Source organism: Rana temporaria, chromosome 3, assembly GCF_905171775.1.
Source record: "Rana temporaria chromosome 3, aRanTem1.1, whole genome shotgun sequence".
Taxonomy (NCBI): Eukaryota; Metazoa; Chordata; class Amphibia; order Anura; family Ranidae; genus Rana; species Rana temporaria.
In genome coordinates this window covers 370,119,256-370,138,738 of record NC_053491.1, presented here as the reverse complement: position 1 = coordinate 370,138,738, position 19,483 = coordinate 370,119,256, and the positions used below count along the sequence as shown (strand labels likewise).

Here is a 19,483-nt window from a genome sequence, read left to right as displayed (position 1 = left end):
GAGGAGCTTATTTTGTGATGTTAAAATGCCAGAGGAGTTAAAATGAGAGACAGCAGATGAGGGTGGGGCTAAATCGGGTGACAAAAAATTCGGGCTACTATATTAAGTAAAATGGGGGTGGGGGGGTGTATTCTGTGAATGAATGAGGATGGGAGGGGCTGCCATGAGATGTAGAAGATTGAGGGGGTCTTCAGTGAGTCAAAGAGAGATAGGGAAGCGATACTACAAAATGTAGATGAATAGGGAGGGACTTCAGTGAGTATATAAAAAATGGGGAGGTGCTACTATGAGATGTAGAAGATTGGGGAGAGACTTCATTGATTAGAAGAGACATTTCTAGGGGCTACTGTAAGATGTAGATACATGGGGAGGGGCTTCAATGAGTAAAAGAGAAATGTGGAGGGGCTACTATGAAATGTAGAGAATTGAAGTGGGACTTCATTGAGTAGAAGAAAATGGGAAGGGGATACAATCAGTAGTAAGGAAGGGCTTTAATGGAGTTCAGTGGTTGCGGGAGGAGCTTAAGTAATACCCGCCCTCTTTTCCAGGCAGTGCTCTATAATGACCGGTCGGTTCTGGAGAATCACCACGCAGCTGCGGCATGGAATCTCTTCCTGTCACGGCCAGAATATAATTTTTTAATCAATTTAGATCACATGGAATTCAAGCGGTTTCGGTTCCTGGTGATCGAGGCAATTCTGGCCACTGACCTGAAAAAGCACTTTGATTTCTTGGCAGAGTTCAATGCTAAGGTGAGAGGACCATGGCTGACTCCATCCATGTATTTAAAAAAAATCCTTGTATTTTATGTTTGTATAGGATATACATTGCTTTTATTCTCAAAAATTGTACTACTACTACACAGTTCCCCACCTTCACCACTTCTCTACATTGTTCCAACTTCACCACTCCTACACAGTACCCCAGCTTCACCACTTCTTCACAATGCCCCATCTTCCTCATTGCTACAAAGTGCCCCATCTTTGCCCTTGCTACACAATACCCAAATCACTTACACCAACTTCATCCCTGCTACAAAATGCCCAAATGTCATCACACCTACACAGAGCCCTAACTTCACCCCTGCTACACAATGTCCAAATGTCATCACACCTACACAGAGCCCTAACTTCACCCCTGCTACACAATGCCCAAATGTCATCACACCTACACAGAGCCCCAACTTCACCCCTGCTACACAATGTCCAAATGACGTCACACCTACACAGAGCCCCAACTTCACCCCTGCTACACAATGCCCAAATGTCATCACACCTACACAGAGCCCCAACTTCACCCCTGCTACACAATGCCCAAATGTCATCACACCTACACAGAGTCACCAACTTCACCCCTGCTACACAATGTCCAAATTACGTCACACCTACACAGAGCCCCAACTTCACCCCTGCTACACAATGTCCAAATGACGTCACACCTACACAGAGCCCCAACTTCACCCCTGCTACACAATGCTCAAATGTCATCACACCTACACAGAGCCCCAACTTCACCCCTGCTACACAATGTCCAAATGACGTCACACCTTCACATAGCCCCAACTTCACCCCTGCTACACAATGCCTAAATGTCATCACACCTACATAGAGCCCCAACTTCAGCCCTGCTACACAATGACCAAATGACGTCACACCTACACTGAGCCCCAACTTCACCCCTGCTACACAATGCCCAAATGATGTCACACACAGTTCCCCCAACTTCACCCCTGCTACACAATGCCCAAATGTCATCACACCTACAGAGAGCCCCAACTTCACCCCTGCTACACAATGTCCAAATGACGTCACACCTACACAGAGCCCCAACTTCACCCCTGCTACACAATGCCCAAATCGCGTCACTCACAGTGCCCCAACTTCACCCCGGCTACACAATGCCCAAATCTCATCACACTTACACAGAGCGCCAAATTCACCCCTGCTACACAATGCCCAAATGTCGTCACACACAGAGCCCCAACTTCACCCCTACTTCATCATGCCCAAATCTTGTCACATTTACACTGAGCCCTTATTTCACCCCTGCTACAAAATGCCCAAATGTTGTCACACCTACACAGGGCCCCAACTTCACCCCTGCTACACAGTATTTCAACTTCTCTACTCCTACACAGTTCCCCAACTTCACCACTTCTTCACAGTGCCCCAACTACACCACTTCTTCACAGTGCCCCATCTTCATCATTGCCACACCCCTACAACACAATATTCCAATGTCACCACACCTACACAATGACCCAACTTCACAGTGTCTCAACCTCCCCAGTTCTACAAAGTGTCTCAACTTCTCCACTGCTACACAGTACTGCCACTTTTAGAGGGCCTCATCATCACCACTTATGCACAGTGCCCCTATTTCACCACTCCTACAGAGTGCCCTAGCTTCACCACTTCTACACAGTGCACCCAACTTCACTACTCCTGCATGAGGCCCCACCATCTCAAAATTCCATCACATGCATTATAATTTGGTTATACAGTTTCCCTCTTTTCCCAACAAAAATCTATTCTTTTTTGGTTTAGAGAATTTAGCACTTTTCCATTTTTTAGGAATAATACCAGGAAATAGTAGACAGTGTGTCTGTGGCCGTGTGGAGAGAAATGAACACGTAATGCTGCTGATGTAATTATTGTACCTCATGGGGGCCATAACACGAATTGTCTATGTACTGAATCTCACCTCTACTCCAGGTGAATGAGGAGGTGGGGCCGGGGATCGACTGGTCCAATGAGAACGACCGATTGCTGGTCTGTCAGATGTGCATTAAGCTGGCCGACATCAACGGACCCCTCAAATGTAAAGATTTACATCTGAAGTGGACAGAGGGCATTGTCAATGAATTCTATGAGCAGGTGAGAGCTCCAAAATCGTGCTGACGGCTGTTATTATGATTGACTGGGAGGGAGGGTCTCTGCCAGTCTGTTAGCGGTACAGATAGCTGTATAGAGCTGCTTCATTAAGAATATATTCCAGACAGATAAGAAAGGTCAAATGAATGTAGTCATAATACATAATTGAACATATTTATTTAACTACAAATAGTGTATGTACCTAAATTTGACTAGGTATCGGCTTCTTGCAGTCCCTGTACAGCAGAGCTTAGACTGGGCAAGGGAGACAGAGCTTAGACTGGGGGCTGGTACACAGTTCTTGCATTTCTATTCTGCATCAAAAATGTATGGTCGATAGTTAACATGGATTTCAACAGCCCTAACTCACACCAGGGCAGTGCATTCAAGTGCAGTCAAGCAAAAGTAGAACGCATGTATGAAACGCATCTGGAACATGACAAAAAGCATAAAAAAATTCCACATTTGAGAAGAAGAAAATAAAAAGGAGGGGAAAAAACGGTAACGCATCAGAAAGCATCAAAAACATTTAAAACATGCGCATTCAGAAACCTGTCCAGAATTTAGAAATTGATGGTATGAACTGGCCCTGGGGGAGGAAGGAGCAGAACAGGTAGTCTATAAACTGTGCTACAGTGCTCATGTGCTAAAGAGAAACATGCTGATAGTAGGAGTAAGCAGAGTAACGGAGAGAAATTAGCTCATTGGTTCGCTGAGTAAAATCAGGTCTACTGTCCTGCCCAACAGATCTGCACTGCTTGGTAAGGTCGTATAAATCTCAATACTGGATGGACAGACATTCAACTTCTTTGGTAGGTAAAACAAGTAAAAATAAAAATAAAATAGCTAGAGCAGGGTTTGAACTCTCAGGTCACTGTCAGGGTTGGGTTCAGGTCATAGGTTATGGTCAAAGGTCAGGGTCAGTGTGCTTTAGGTAGGATTTAAAAAAAGCTTTTTTTTACAACCCCAATTCTAAAAACAAGTTGACACTGTTTAACCACTTAAGACTCGGACCTTTAGGCAGCTTTTTGAAAAAAATGCAATATTTTTTACTTTTTGCTATAATAAATATTCCCCAAAAATATATAAAAAAAAAAAATGTCATGTCACACCTGGGTATAAAAGAGAAGAGAGGCGCCTCTAAGTGTAGCAATATGGTTACATTTAAAGTGATATTAAAGATTTTTTTTTTTTAAATAACAATCATGTCATACTTTCCCCAACTGTGCAGTTCGTTTTGCACACAGTGGCCCCGATCGTCCTCTTCTGGGGTCCTACGGTGGCTCTCGCAATAGATAACTCCCTCTGGGAAGCTCTCTACCAAGTGGGTTACCTTGCAGGCGCGCTCCTGTGTCATACACTCGGCGTCCATAGACGCCGAGTGTATGACAGGCCCTGCCCCCTGGCGGCTGCATAATTGGTTTTGATTGATAGCAGCGCAGCCATTGGCTCCTGCTGCTATCAATCTATTAATTTCATTTCAATGGGCTCCATGCCTGCATTTCCACTCAAGTACATGCACTTTTTCAAAAATGCGGCCGCAGGGAAATCGCATGGCCTTTTTGACCATGCGATTTCCCTGCAGTGGCCGCACATGCATGGGGGGTGCCATTCAAAATGAATTCACTGCGGGTTCAGGAATCGCTGCACTAATTTAGGGTTATCCCTTCTGTATTCATTCAACAATTACTATAATTTGAGTTGTATTGGTTCCAGTTGTGTCACTGAGAGGTTTATTTTCACGCTTGGTTTGCCATTATTTGTTTTTGTTTGTTACATTTGTTCACATGATTTCCATTGGTTTTGAATTTCTACAATCTCCTTCAACATTTAGGCTTCTTTTACACTAGGGCAGTGCCAGCGTTAGTGGTAAAGTGCCACTAGTTTTAGCGGTGCTTTACTGTCATTTTAGTGGCGCTTTTTGGCCACTAGTGGGGTGCTTTTAACCCCCCGCTAGCGGGCAAAGAAAGGGTTAAAAACGCCTGTGTTGCGGCGCTGCCAAATCGCTTTGCAGCCAATTCGGCAGCACTGCCCATTCATTTTAATGGGCAGGGCACTGGCCCAGAGACACTGCTTGCAGGACTTATTTTCCCATCCTGCAAGCGCACAGCCCCAGTGTAAAAGCACTCGCTTTCACACTGGGGCGGTGCGCTTGCACAAAGGGAAAAAAAGCACCCTGGCTTTCACACTGGCGAGGCATGAGAGGCGCTTTTCAGGCACTTTACAGGCACTATTTTTAGCGCTAAAATGCCTGAAAAGCGCCCCAATGTGAAAGAGGTCTTCTATTACCTGTTTCCCCAGTAATCACAGGTATGACAGTTACATTATCTGCTATTTATACAATAATCTAACATATATTGATCACCTATAAGTGTGCATATGCTGATCAGTTGCTGTGATTTGTGCGCTCTTTCACGCAAACCAATCAATATACACTTGTTGGAATTTTTTTTTCACCAGACATGTAGCAGAATACATTTTGGCCTAAATTTTGCAAGAAATTTGATTTTTTCAATTTTTGTATTGGATATGTTTGTAAAGCAGAAAGTAAATAATATTATTTTTGTTTCTTTTCAAATGTATTTGTCTTTTTTTTTTGTTGTTTATATAATGAAAAATATATATAAAGTGGTAACTAAATACCAAAAAAAAAAAAGCTCTATTTGTGTGAAAAAATGGTAAAAATTTAATTTGCGTAGTGTTGCAAGACTGCGCAATTGCCAGTTAAAGTAACGAAAAGCAAAAAATGCCCTGGTCATGAAGGGGGGTAAGACCTTCCAGAGCTCAGGTGTGTAACTGGCATGCCTACAGTCCAGACCTTTCGCCAGTTGAAAATATTCATCTTGAAATTAAAAATACGAAGATTGTTGAGCAGTTAGAATCCTATATCGGGTAAGAATGGGACAAACTTCCTCTCCCGAAACTCCAGCAACTGCTCTCCTCAGTTCCCAGATGTTTTCAGAGTCTTGTTAAAAGAAGAGGGGATGCTACACCGTGGTAAACATGGCACTCCCAACTTTTTAGAGACTTGCTTCGACCATCAAATTCAAAATGACCCTTTTTTTCTTAAAATGGTAAAAAAAATTCAGTTCACACATTTGATATGTTTTCTATTTTCTACTGTGAATAAAATCTAGCTTTATGAGATTAGCAAAGCATTGCATTCTGTTTTTATGTAGATTTTACACAGCGTCCCAACTTTTTGAAAATCGGGGTTGTTTTTAGTATCAATGTCCGTGTGTTTTAGGTCAGATAATAAAAGCGTTGATTCTGGGCCTTATTACAGGTATAAACAACAAATAATATACACATATGTGGTATCACTGCAATCGCCAGGAGTAGAAGGATTGGGTTGTTCTTTATGTTATGGTAATAGCAAGAAATATACAGCTACTTTTCAAAATGTATATTCTTTGTACTATTTTGGGGCAGTTTTCCTTTGATGATTAAAAATAAAAAATCAGGAGATATCTACTGTATATAATATCTATTACCATTTATCACCATATGAAAGCCCAATTTGTCCTGGAAAAAGGTATAATCAATATGGATACACCAAAGCCTTGTACATACGATCAGATTTTCCACAGACAAAGCCTCGGAATTTTGTCCGAAGGGCATTTGCTGGAATTTGTCTTGCCTACAAACGGCACACAATTGTCGGCTAACAAACACGAAGGTAGTGACGTACTCATCGTTTTTCAGCACTTTAGAGTCACTCTTTGGGCACCTTCTGTTAATGTTGTGTTTGGTGAGCATTGCTTCCGAGCATGCCTGTTTGTTCTACATGATCGGAAAATCCGACAACAGACCGCTATCCACTGAAAATTTTAAAGCCTGCCATCCAACGTTTGTCTGCGGAAAATCCGAGAACAATTGTCCAATTTTCCGCCAACAGGCTGTCATCACACAATTCCCGTCGGAAAATCCGATTGTGTGTACAAGGTTTTAGACTGCATTCACACCTGGGCATAGCGATTTACTGGCGTTTATGAGCCTTTTTAGAAGTGTATACAAGCGTATTAAGAGCGTTTTATGGTTGGCAATTTTGTTTAGCCAATAGAAAGCACTAGGAGGAGGAAGAGAGGGAGAGGAAATTAGGGGTGGAGAGCTGCTGTTTGAGCAGAAATTGAGCGAGAGAATGCTCAAGTCAGGTGTTTCTATTGAAGTCTATGGGGTCAAAAACGCTTGTAATCTGCCAATAAGAAGCTCATGTACTTTTTTGAGCGAAAGGCGTTTTGCTTGGGCATTCCATAAAGATGAATTAGCTGCTGGGCTCTGATGAAGAGGCTTAGAGCTTCGAAACGTGTCAGCCGGCGGTGACCCCTTTCAATTTCTCCATGAACGGTCAGAGTGTGGTTCGAGGTCTTCTCACTGCAGCTTATGTTGATTAAGCCTTACTGCAATTCTTTCTACTACACTTGTGAGTAGGCCCTGTATATACATTTTAATTTATTAAAATCTTTTAACGGTAATACACTAGGCTGGTGCACCTTTGTTTTCTTTTCTCTTGTTTGCCACTAAGATGAATTAGCTACCCTGCGCAAAAATGTGCATATGTGCAACACTTGATGTTATGCTGCAGTAGTGTGAATGGAGACTAAAAGTAACTGGGAGTATCGCAGACCTCTTGTTTTAAAGCACTTTTAATGCTTTTTAAGAAAATGTTTATAGTTTAATGTTTATAGTCTAGACATAGGTGCACTTTAAGAATGATGGAACAGATGGTGGTTGTTTCAGGACACCTCTTTTGTCTTCTATAGGGGGATGAAGAGGCAAGCCTTGGCCTCCCCATTAGCCCGTTCATGGATCGCTCCGCCCCCCAGTTAGCCAAACTTCAAGAATCGTTCATAACTCACATTGTGGGGCCTTTGTGTAATTCGTATGATTCGTCAGGTCTAATACCAGGCAAATGGATTGAGGACAGTGATGAGTCTGAGGATACGGATGATCCGGATGAAGATACTGATACTACAGAGGAGGAAACGTCTGATGCCTCAGAAACGATAACAAGTATGTCCTCTCAGATCTTCTGTTGTTTCAGAGATGCCTTTTGGGGGATAAGTTCAGGGAAGGGTAAGAACCTCTCATTGTATCTGTCTGTCTTCTCCCTACGTATAGAATGTACGGATGTCATTGTAATCATTTTATTACTGAAGAGGAAATTTGATTTCATAATCTAATCTGAATACATACTCCCAGTATCCAGTGTCTGGAGAGAGATGAGAGCTCTTCTGGAGGTTTACATACAGATCCTGCATTAGATATTTACAGAAATGACTGCCATGGGCAGATCAATTTTTATTTATTTTTTATCTACAAGTGGAGAAGGCAGTACAGGTAGAATTGGTGGTAAAAGTGGAGAAGGCAGTACAGGTAGAATAGGTGGTAGAAGTTGAGATGGTAGTACAGGTGGAGGGGATGGATGGCACAGGTGGAGTAGTTGGTAGGTTTGAAGGTAGCACTGGTGGAGTTGGTGATAGAGGTGGAAAATGTAGTAGGGGTGGAGTAACTGAATACCACCTCCCAGTGGAGTGTCTGGTGGCCTACTGTTGGAGTATATGAATACATCCTCCCAGGGTCTGGAGAGAGATTCTGCTTGAGGTTTTCATATAGATCCTTCCTCCAATTCTTACAGAAATGGCTGCCATGGGCAGATTTTTTTTTTATTTATTTTTTTATCTACAAGTGGAGAAGGCAGCGCAGGTAGAAAATGTGGTAGAAGTGGGGAATATAGTACAGGTGGAGGGGTGGCACAGGTGGAGTAGTTGGTAGGTTTGAAGGTAATACAGGTGGAGATGGTACAGGCAGAGATAGTAGCACCAGTAGAGTAGGTGGTAGAGGTGGAAAACGTAGTATGGGTGGAGTATCTGAATACATCCTCCCAGGGGAGTATCTGGTGTATATATCCTACTGGTGGAATACCTGAATATATATCCCCAGTATCCAGTGTCTGGAGAGAGATGGGAGCTCTGCTGGAGGTTTACATATACGGTAGATCCTTCCTTAGATATTTACAGAAATGGCTGCCATGAGCAGATTTTTTATATATATATATATATATATATATATATATATATATATATATATATATATATATAAGTGGCAGTACAGGTGGAGGGGGTGGCACAGGTGGAGTACAGTGCCTTGAAAAAGTTTCTATACCCCTTCTATACCCCTTAAAATGTTCCAAATGTTGTCATGTTATAAACAAAACTGTAAAATTTATTTTATTGGGATTTTATGTGATAGATCAACACAAAATGGCACATAATTGTGGAACGAAAATTAAAATTTTTCAAATTTTTTTACAAATAAATATCTGAAAAGTGTGCCCTTCGTTGCAATTACAGCTGTAAGTCTTTTGGGGTATTTCTCTACCAGATTCTGGAGAGTGACATTTCTGCCCATTCTTCTTTGCAAAATAGCTCAAGCTCTGTCGGATTGAATGGAGAGCCTCTGTGACCAGCAATTTTCATGTTTTTTCACAGATTCTCAATTGGATTTAGGTCTTTGACTGGGCCATTCTAACACATGAATATGTTTTGATCTAAACTATTCTGTTGTAGCTCTGTCTGTATGTTTAGGGTCGTTGTCCTGCTGGAAAGTGAATCTCCGCCTTATGCCCCATACACACAATCCTAAATTCCGACAGCAAAATTGAATAGCATAATTGACCAGATTATGGACAGATTTTCCCACCTGGGCTGTGGATCTCTGCAGCTCCTCCAGAGTTACCATGGGCCTCTTGGCTGCGTCTCTGATTAATACTCTCCTTGCCCGGCCTGTCAGTTTAAGTGGACGCCCATGTCTTGGTAGGTTTGCAGTTGTGCCATACTCTTTCCATTTTCAGATTATGGATTGATGATGATGGATTGAACAGTGCTTTGTGAGATGTTCAAATGTTGGATATTTTTTTATAACTTAATCATTCTTTAAACTTCTCCACAACATCATTCCTGACCTGTCTGGTGTGTTCCTTGACCTTCATGATGCATTTTGTTCACTAAGGTTCTCTAACAAACCTCTGAGAGCTTCCCAGAACAGCTGTATTTGTACTGAGATTAAGTTACACACAGGTGGACTCATTTACTAACTATGCGACTTCTGAAGCAGTTGGTTCTACTACATTTTAGAAAGGGGCATTAAAGTAAAGGGGGCTGAATACAAATTCATGCCACACTTTTTAGATATTTATTTGTAAAAAAATAAATAAATTAAAGGCATTTATAATTTTCCTTCCACTTCGCAAATATGTGCCACTTTGTGTTGGTCTATTACATAAAATCTCAATAAAATACATTTTCATTTATTGTTGTAACATGATAAAATGTGGAAAAATTTCAAGGGGTATAAATACTTTTCCAAGGCACTGTAGTTGGTGGGTTTGAAGGTAATACAGGTGGAGGAGATGGCGCAGGTGGAGTAGTTGGTGGGTTTGAAGGAAATACAGGCAGAGGTGATACAGGTGGAGAAGGTAGTACAGGGGGGAAATATAGTATGGATGGAGTAGGTGGTACAGGGGGAGAAGGCAGTACAATTGGAGTAAGTGGTAGAGGTACAGGTTAAGTAAGTAGTACAGGTAGATGGGGTGGTAGAGGTGGAGACTGTAGTACAGCTGGAGGGGATAGGTGAAGACGTGGATAAGGTATTACTGGTGAAGGGGGTAGTTCAGGTGGGGAAGTATCACAACATCCTCTGATATACTCTCCTAATATCAAGATCAAGTCACCGCTTCATGGCAAAGACTCTTCCCCTTTAAACACTTATTGATTTGGGTTAATTTTTAAATTTTTAAAGTTTAAACTGTTTTATATGTTTACTGGAATTGTGTTTGCTTTGTGTATAACATCTTTCATTACATATAAAGGCCTTCATATCTCCAGATTCTCAGAGCATAATAGGTTATATACAGGGAGTGCAGAATTATTAGGCAAGTTGTATTTTTGAGGATTAATTTTATTATTGAACAACAAACATGTTCTCAATGAACCCAAAAACTCATTAATATCAAAGCTGAATATTTTTGGAAGTAGTTTTTAGTTTGTTTTTAGTTTTAGCTATTTTAGGGGGATATCTGTGTGTGCAGGTGACTATTACTGTGCATAATTATTAGGCAACTTAACAAAAAACAAATATATACCCATTTCAATTATTTATTTTTACCAGTGAAACCAATATAACATCTCAACATTCACAAATATAAATTTCTGACAATCAAAAACAAAACAAAAACAAATCAGTGACCAATATAGCCACCTTTCTTTGCAAGGACACTCAAAAGCCTGCCATCCATGGATTCTGTCAGTGTTTTGATCTGTTCACCATCAACATTGCATGCAGCAGCAACCGCAGCCTCCCAGACACTGTTCAGAGAGGTGTACTGTTTTCCCTCCTTGTAAATCTCACATTTGATGATGGACCACAGGTTCTCAATGGGGTTCAGATCAGGTGAACAAGGAGGCCATGTCATTAGTTTTTCTTCTTTTATACCCTTTCTTGCCAGCCACGCTGTGGAGTACTTGGACGCGTGTGATGGAGCATTGTCCTGCATGAAAATCATGTTTTTCTTGAAGGATGCAGACTTCTTCCTGTACCACTGCTTGAAGAAGGTGTCTTCCAGAAACTGTCAGTAGGACTGGGAGTTGAGCTTGACTCCATCCTCAACCCGAAAAGGCCCCACAATCTTTGATGATACCAGCCCAAACCAGTACTCCACCTCCACCTTGCTGGCGTCTGAGTCGGACTGGAGCTCTCTGCCCTTTACCAATCCAGCCACGGGCCCATCCATCTGGCCCATCAAGACTCACTCTCATTTCATCAGTCCATAAAACCTTAGAAAAATCAGTCTTGAGATATTTCTTGGCCCAGTCTTGACGTTTCAGCTTGTGTGTCTTGTTCAGTGGTGGTCGTCTTTCAGCCTTTCTTACCTTGGCCATGTCTCTGAGTATTGCACACCTTGTGCTTTTGGGCACTCCAGTGATGTTGCAGCTCTGAAATATGGCCAAACTGGTGGCAAGTGGCATCTTGGCAGCTGCACGCTTGACTTTTCTCAGTTCATGGGCAGTTATTTTGCGCCTTGGTTTTTCCACACGCTTCTTGCGACCCTGTTGACTATTTTGAATGAAACGCTTGATTGTTCGATGATCACGCTTCAGAAGCTTTGCAATTTTAAGAGTGCTGCATCCCTCTGCAAGATATCTCACTATTTTTGACTTTTCTGAGCCTGTCAAGTCCTTCTCTTGACCCATTTTGCCAAAGGAAAGGAAGTTGCCTAATAATTATGCACACCTGATATAGGGTGTTGATGTCATTAGACCACACCCCTTCTCATTACAGAGATGCACATCACCTAATATGCTTAATTGGTAGTAGGCTTTCGAGCCTATACAGCTTGGAGTAAGACAACATGCATAAAGAGGATCATGTGGTCAAAATACTAATTTGCCTAATAATTCTGCACTCCCTGTACAGATTCAAATACTTTTGCCAATTCCGGGCAAAGCTTTTTTTCCCCATGCAGTGGCTACATTGCATGGGCTAACTACTTGTTTTCTCTAGGGGATGAACACAGCTTCTATACTCACCTGATCCTTCGGAAAGCGGGTCCCCCAGTCCTGCGGTGGACTATTCCTGACGTCTTCACTTCCAAAGCCCGTATATGGGCATGATGACGTCAGGAAAAGACTGCTGGACCTCGGGGACAGGAGCCGAAGGGACTGGGGACCTTGCGCTGGGATGATCGGAGGAGGTGAGTATATCTCGGCTCTCTGAACCCCAAGACCAAAACAAGTCGTTAACCCATACAGTGTGGGTACACATCCCCACTACCTGTAAAATAAAATTGCCTGGAGTTCTGAATTAAGCTTAATCTGTTGAGTTTTGTACATACACACTAAGCCAGAGGTAGAGAAGGTAGTACAGGTGGAGCGGTTAGTACAGGAAGAGATCGTGGTAAAGATTGAGGGGATAGTAGAGGTGGAGGAGGTAGTACAGTTGAAGTGGATTGTCTATGTTTATTGGAATTTTGATTTATATGTTTGCTACTGGTATGTGTATATTATCTTCTATTAAATATGGCAGTCCACAGACTCTGTATACACCAAGCTTCTCTCTCAGCAGATCCAGATCACATGAACCATGATATGGAGCTGAGAGCACCACCCGCTATCTGCATATGAGAATACAGATTATTATTAAAGTGATTGTAAACGAATAGAAATGAAAGGCAAAACATTTGTGTATAGATATAGAAAAATATATAAATTCCTTTTTTTCCCCTTTTTTAAAGTGATCACAATCTTTCTGTTTTCAGATGCATAAGAGCTGGGGGGGAGGAGGAGCAATAGTACACTGATCTTACCAGTAAAAGGCTGTGTGTGTGGGTGTGTCAGGTAGGGGTGCAACGGATCAAAAAACTCATGGTTCGGATCGTTCCTCGGATCAGAGTCACTGATCGGATCATTTTTCGGATCAGCAAAAAAAAACATCTCCCCCACTGTAATGTCCACATCTCCCCCACTGTAATGTCCACATCTCCCCCACTGTAATGTCCACATCTCCCCCACTGTAATGTCCATCACATCTCCCCCACTGTAATGTCCATCACATCTCCCCCACTGTAATATCCACATCTCCCCCCACTGTAATGTCCACATCTCCCCCACTGTAATGTCCACATCTCCCCCACTGTAATGTCCACATCTCCCCCACTGTAATGTCCACATCTCCCCCACTGTAATGTCCACATCTCCCCCCACTGTAATGTCCACATCTCCCCCCACTGTAATGTCCACATCTCCCCCACTGTAATGTCCACATCTTCCCCACTGTAATGTCCACATCTCCCCCACTGTAATGTCCACATCTCCCCCCACTGTAATTTTCACATCTCCCCCCACTGTAATGTCCACATCTCCCCCCACTGTAATTTTCACATCTCCCCCCACTGTAATGTCCACATCTCCCCCCACTGTAATGTCCACATCTCCCCCCACTGTAATGTCCACATCTCCCCACTGTAATATCCACATCTCCCCCACTGTAATGTCCACATCTCCCCCCACTGTAATGTCCACATCTCCCCCCACTGTAATGTCCACATCTGCCCCCACTGTAATGTCCACATCTCCCCCCACTGTAATGTCCACATCTCCCCCACTGTAATGTCCACATTTCCCCACATCTCCCCCCACTGTAATGTCCACATCTCCCCCACTGTAATGTCCACATCTCCCCCCCACTGTAATGTCCACATCTCCCCCCACTGTAATGTCCACATCTCCCCCACTGTATGTAGCCTCACTGTATACCTAGGCCATCGGGTGTACCAAGAAAGCCGCTCCGGAGCTAGGCCGAAGCCGTGGCCTTTCCTATCGCCGAGGCAGCGGAGCTCAATCCGCGGATTGCGTGGTGTGCCGATCCGAACAAGTTGACCCATTCGGATCACGAATCAATGACGATCTGTTGCACCACTAGTGTCAGGACAAGTGTGATCATTGGTGGAGAGAAGGCTGGAGAACTCACCAGGCTGTGCTCCTCTGCCTAGTGTGGTCAGTGTTTAATAGGAAATACTGGCAGGAACAGCAGGGATTTTATACAAAGGAAGCAATACAAAGAAAACAGGATACACATTTAAGAATATTAAATGTTGGGTTTACATGGTCTTTTATATGCAATATTTTATATTTACCTACATAACAAATGTGGGTGTGTACTGGCCAGATACGAAGGAGGGAGACCTAACAAGGATCCTGGAGACTGAGAGAAGGGGAACTCCTTGTCAGTGCTTGTTTTTACCTTTTAGGGATCATCAGCTAATATGAATCGTGTTGTATTAATTAGTATTGACTTTTGGAAATACTGGCCCGGATTCAAAGAGATCTGCGCTCTATTTGCGGAGGTGCAGGGCAACGATTTTGCCCTGCGCCCCCGCAAATATTTTGCGCTGCCCTCGATTCACGTAGCAGTAGCTCCGTAAATTGCGAGGGCGCGCCGGCAAAATTGCCCGGCGTAAGCGCGCGCAATGTAAATGATCCCGCCGGGGGCGGGAATCATTTAAATTAGGCGCGTTCCCGCGCCGATCGTAAAGCGCATGCGCCGTTGGGAAACTTTCTCGACATGCATTGCGGCAAATGACGTCGCAAGGACGTCATTTGCTTCAAAGTGAACGTGAATGGCGTCCAACGCCATTCACGTATCACTTACACAAACGGCGTGAAATTCAAATTTCACGACGCGGGAACGGAGGGTATACTTTAGCATTGGCTGCCCCTACTATTAGAAGGGGCAGCCTTACGCTAAAGACGCCGTACGGAAACTCCGTAACTTGCGTACGCAGGGCCCACGCAACATTGTGAATCGGCGTAAGTATGCAATTTGCATACTATACGCTGACCACAATGGGAGCGCCCCCTAGCGGTCAACGCAAGAATGCAGCCTAAAATCTGCGTGGCATAAGAGCCTTATGCCACGCAGATTTTAGGCTGCAGTCGGCGTAACGAGTTCTCTGAATCAGGAGAACTCGTTACGCCGGCGCAAGTCAGCAATTGCGCTGCGTAACTATGGTTACGCAGGCGCAATTGCTTACTGAATCTGGGCCACTGTATATAGGTATTATTGGATTTGTTGCAAGTTATTTTGTATATTCTAATCATTCCACTATGTGCTGCTTATAGATGGTGAGAAGACACATACACAAGTGAGCCTGTTTGCATATTGAACTTATACAGTGCCTTGAAAAAGTATTCATACCCCTTGAAATGTTGTTATGTTACAACCAAAAAAGTAAATGTATTTTATTGGGATTTTATATGATAGACCAACACAAAGAGGCACATAATTATGAAGTGGAAGGAAAATGATAAATGGTTTTCAATTTGTTTTTCAAATGAATATGTGAAAAGTGTGGTGTGCATTTGTATTCAGCCCAATAGCCGAAGTCAATACTTTGTAGAACCACCTTTCGCTGCATTTACAGCTACATCTTTTTGGGAATGTTTCTACCAGCTTTGCACATCTAGAGAGTGAAATGTTTGCCAATTCTTCTTTGTAAAATAGCTTAAGCTCTGTTAGGTTGGATGGAGAGCGTCTGTGAACAGCAATTTTCAAGTCTTGCCACAGATTCTCAATTGGATTTAGGTCTGGACATTGACTGGTCCAGTCTAACACATTAATATGGTTTGATCTGAACCATTCCATTGTAGCTCTGGCTGCATGTTCAGGGTCGTTGTCCTGCTGGAAGGTGAACATTTGCACCAGTCTCAAGTCTTTTGCAGACTCTAAAGCCTTGTACACACGATCAGTTTATCTGATGAAAACGGACCGTTTTCATCGGACAAACCGATCGTGTGTGGGCCCCATCGGTTTGTTTTCCATCAGTGAAAAAAAATAGAACGTGTTTTAAAATTTTCCTATGGATAGAAAACTGATAGAAAAAAACGATCGTCTGTGTGGAACTCCATTGGAGAAAAATCCATGCATGCTCAGAATCAAGTCGATGCATGCGCGGAAGCATTGAACTTTCTCAGCACGTCGTAGTGTTTTACGTCACCGCGTTGGACACGGTCGGATTTTTGACTAATGGTCTGTAGGCAAGACTGATTAAAGTCAGCTTCATCGGATTAGATTCCATCAGATATCCGATCGTGTGTACAGGGCATAAGAGGGTTTCTTCTAAGATTACCCTGTATTTGGCTCCATCCATCTTCCCATCAACTCTAACCAGCTTCCCTGTCCCTGCTGAAGAAAATCATCCCCACAACATGATGCTGCCACCACCATGTTTCAGGTTGGGGATGGTATGTTCAGGGTGATGTGCAGTGTTAGTTTTGCGCCACACATAGCAATTTTTTTTTAGGCCCAAAAGTTCAATTTTGGTTTCATCTGACCAGAGCAATTCCTTCCAAGTTTGCTGTATCCCCACAAAATGTCGAAAATGTCAAGGGGTATGAATACTTTTTCAAGGCACTGTATATTTCACAGTGTTGTACTGTACAGAGAACACAGAGACAGTCACATTAGTGTTTGCACCAGAGATGTTTACACTTTAATGTCATGTCATAGACACACACTAATATTATAACACATTCTCATAGCTCTGTACAGAGATCACTAAGCCAATCATATCAATCTTTGTACCAGAGGAGGTTACACTCTAATGTCCCACTGCAGCCACTCCTTGGGCCATATTCACGTAGAATTGCGGCCGTGTAACGTAACCCGTTTACGTTACACCGCTGCAAGTTTTCAGTGTAAGTGCCCGATCCACAAAGAACTTACCTGTAAACTTGCGGCGGTGTATCGTAAACACGTCCGGCAGAAGCCCGCCCAATTCAAATGGGGCGGGTACCATTTAAATTAGGCGCGCTCCCACGCCGGACGTACTGCGCATGCTCCGTTCGCAATTTTCCCAACATGCTTTGGGCGAACTTACAGCGGCCCGACGTGTTTGTGAATCGCGACGTGCGTAACATACTTACGCCGGGAACGACGGGCATACTTTAACATGGTGGAGAAATTTTACACCATGTTAATAGCACCCCTAACTTTGCGACGGGAAACTAAGACTTGCGCCAACGTAACGACGGGAAAAACCTTTGTGGATCGCTGTAACTGCTAATTTGCATACCCGACGCTGGAATACAACGCAAACTCCACCCAGCGGCGGCCGAGGTATTGCATCCTAAGATCCGACGGTGTAAGACAATTACACCTGTCGGATCTAAGGGCTATCTATGCGTAACTGATTCTATGAATCAGTCGCATAGATACTCTGAGAGATACGACAGCGTTTCAGAGATACGCCGTCGTATCTCTTCTGTGAATCTGGCCCCTTATTCTTATTTTCCATTTATATAGCTCTGACATAATCTGAAATGCTGTACAGAGATTATCAAACAATTCACAATCTTATATTCAGATAGTTTTTTTTGTATTGTATTTCAACATTATTATGCCAGGATGGTTTACCATGTTGACTTTATACCCGGTCTGACAGTTGGCATCCTTTTCCGTTATCTGTTATGATTGGTCTAATTGCTGTTGATTTGTACTAATTTTCAAGTTCATCTTCGACAATCTTCTTCCCACCTACAGAAAAGAAAAAGTGTAAAAGAAAAATCTACTGTCAGATTACACATCACTTGATGGAGAACCACAAAATGTGGAAGAAAGTGATCGAGGAGGAGCAGAAAATGGAGGCTGGTGAGAAGGAGCTGTCCGAGCCAATCCAGGCCATCCGGGAGGAGGAGGAAGCCAATGCCAAACAGGAGAATTCAGACGGCGATAGCGATGAGTGAGCGCCGTAGCGCCAGACGCTAACCGACGCTGCTCTCCAGCCAGCACAAGCTTAGACACGACACTGTAGAGATGACGACCATGTGCCTCCACCCGTTTCTTGTGTTTTTCTATATACACGAGGAGATCCTTTTCCGATCTCGTTATACTCAAGGATGCTACGGCACCGCTGCACAACCGTCTCCAGAGACTAGACACATGGGACTGCCAGGAGACGGCGGGACAGCCGCACATTTCAGAAATCTATATTTAATACCTATATACCTATGTATGTTTCTTTTTATTAAACACACACCTGCAGGAGAAGTGTGGGGACGTATATATATATATGTAGCTGTACATATATATATATCTACAGTCACTGTGAACAAAATGATGTCTAGACTGAAATAGTGCTTATCAAGCACATATATTTTTAAAGGGAACTGTCACTTGTTTTAATATTTTTTTTAATCCTTCCTTTCAAAACCTCCCGTCCAATGGTGGCCCCCTTCTTGTATTAACCCTGCTGGCCATTCCTCAGTTAACACAAGATGGAGACCCTGACTCCCCCGCAGGCCACACCATCCATTCTGGGTGTCCTTCTGAGTGGCGGAAAACGTACCCACCGCACAACCCGCTCTGCACTTTTATTTCATCGGCATTTCTATGATGACTTTTTCACCATCCAAAAGAAAACGTAAACCTTTTTCAGCTATAAAAGCAAATCTTGAAAAATTGTCTTATAGATTGTAAATATTTTTAATTATTGTGCCAAAACAGTTGTGAAAAAATAACAAATCTGCTTCCTGAATTTGTTTTAAAAACATTTTTTTTTTTTTTTTAAACGTGAAAATTCGATAACATTTTTTTACAGGATTTGTTCTGCCACTCTGAAGAATACCCAATCCCTCACCCTGCTTCATGATATAAAGACAGAATTGCACCCATGGGCAAGAGGACCTGTTCTGTATCTCGGCCAACTCAGGGTAGACCATTGTAAGAGTTCTGAAAATACACATTATTTTACTCTAAGTGGATTGTTGTTTTTTGTGATGAATTGGGCTGGGATTGCATTGAAAATGTTTATCATTGGGTTTTGAATTCCTTGATTTTGTTGGTTTGTGTAAAGAAAAAAAAATGTTAAGGTGAATGGCCTGAGCATGCTTGGTGTTCGCTGCTCACTAACCGCACAGTATTCACCAATACTTGAAAGGACTGTCAGGTTTAGCAGGATGCCAGTTTCGTTCAAGGATATAACTGCTCTTACACCAGGCACAGATGGGCAGATCTGTGATATGATAAAATATTCAATATTTCAAGTGGATATAAAC

The 19,483-nt window shown here is 42.8% G+C and overlaps 1 protein-coding gene across 4 annotated transcripts in view; it reads left to right on the top strand.

Moving 5' to 3' along the window:
• The window catches only part of PDE3A (phosphodiesterase 3A), a 333,685-nt gene extending 314,501 nt beyond the window's left edge, over positions 1-19,184 (top strand). For 3 of the 4 annotated variants that reach the window (XM_040345458.1, XM_040345457.1, XM_040345459.1), the window contains 4 exons: positions 549-752; positions 2,715-2,876; positions 7,637-7,949; positions 17,970-19,184. In XM_040345458.1, the coding sequence (XP_040201392.1) occupies positions 549-752; positions 2,715-2,876; positions 7,637-7,949; positions 17,970-18,172 (882 nt within the window). In that variant the 3' untranslated portion in view covers positions 18,173-19,184. The remainder of the gene's footprint in view (positions 1-548; positions 753-2,714; positions 2,877-7,636; positions 7,950-17,969) is intronic. The other variant, XM_040345460.1, reaches the window with a different exon arrangement.
• Positions 19,185-19,483: the final 299 nt, after the last annotated feature.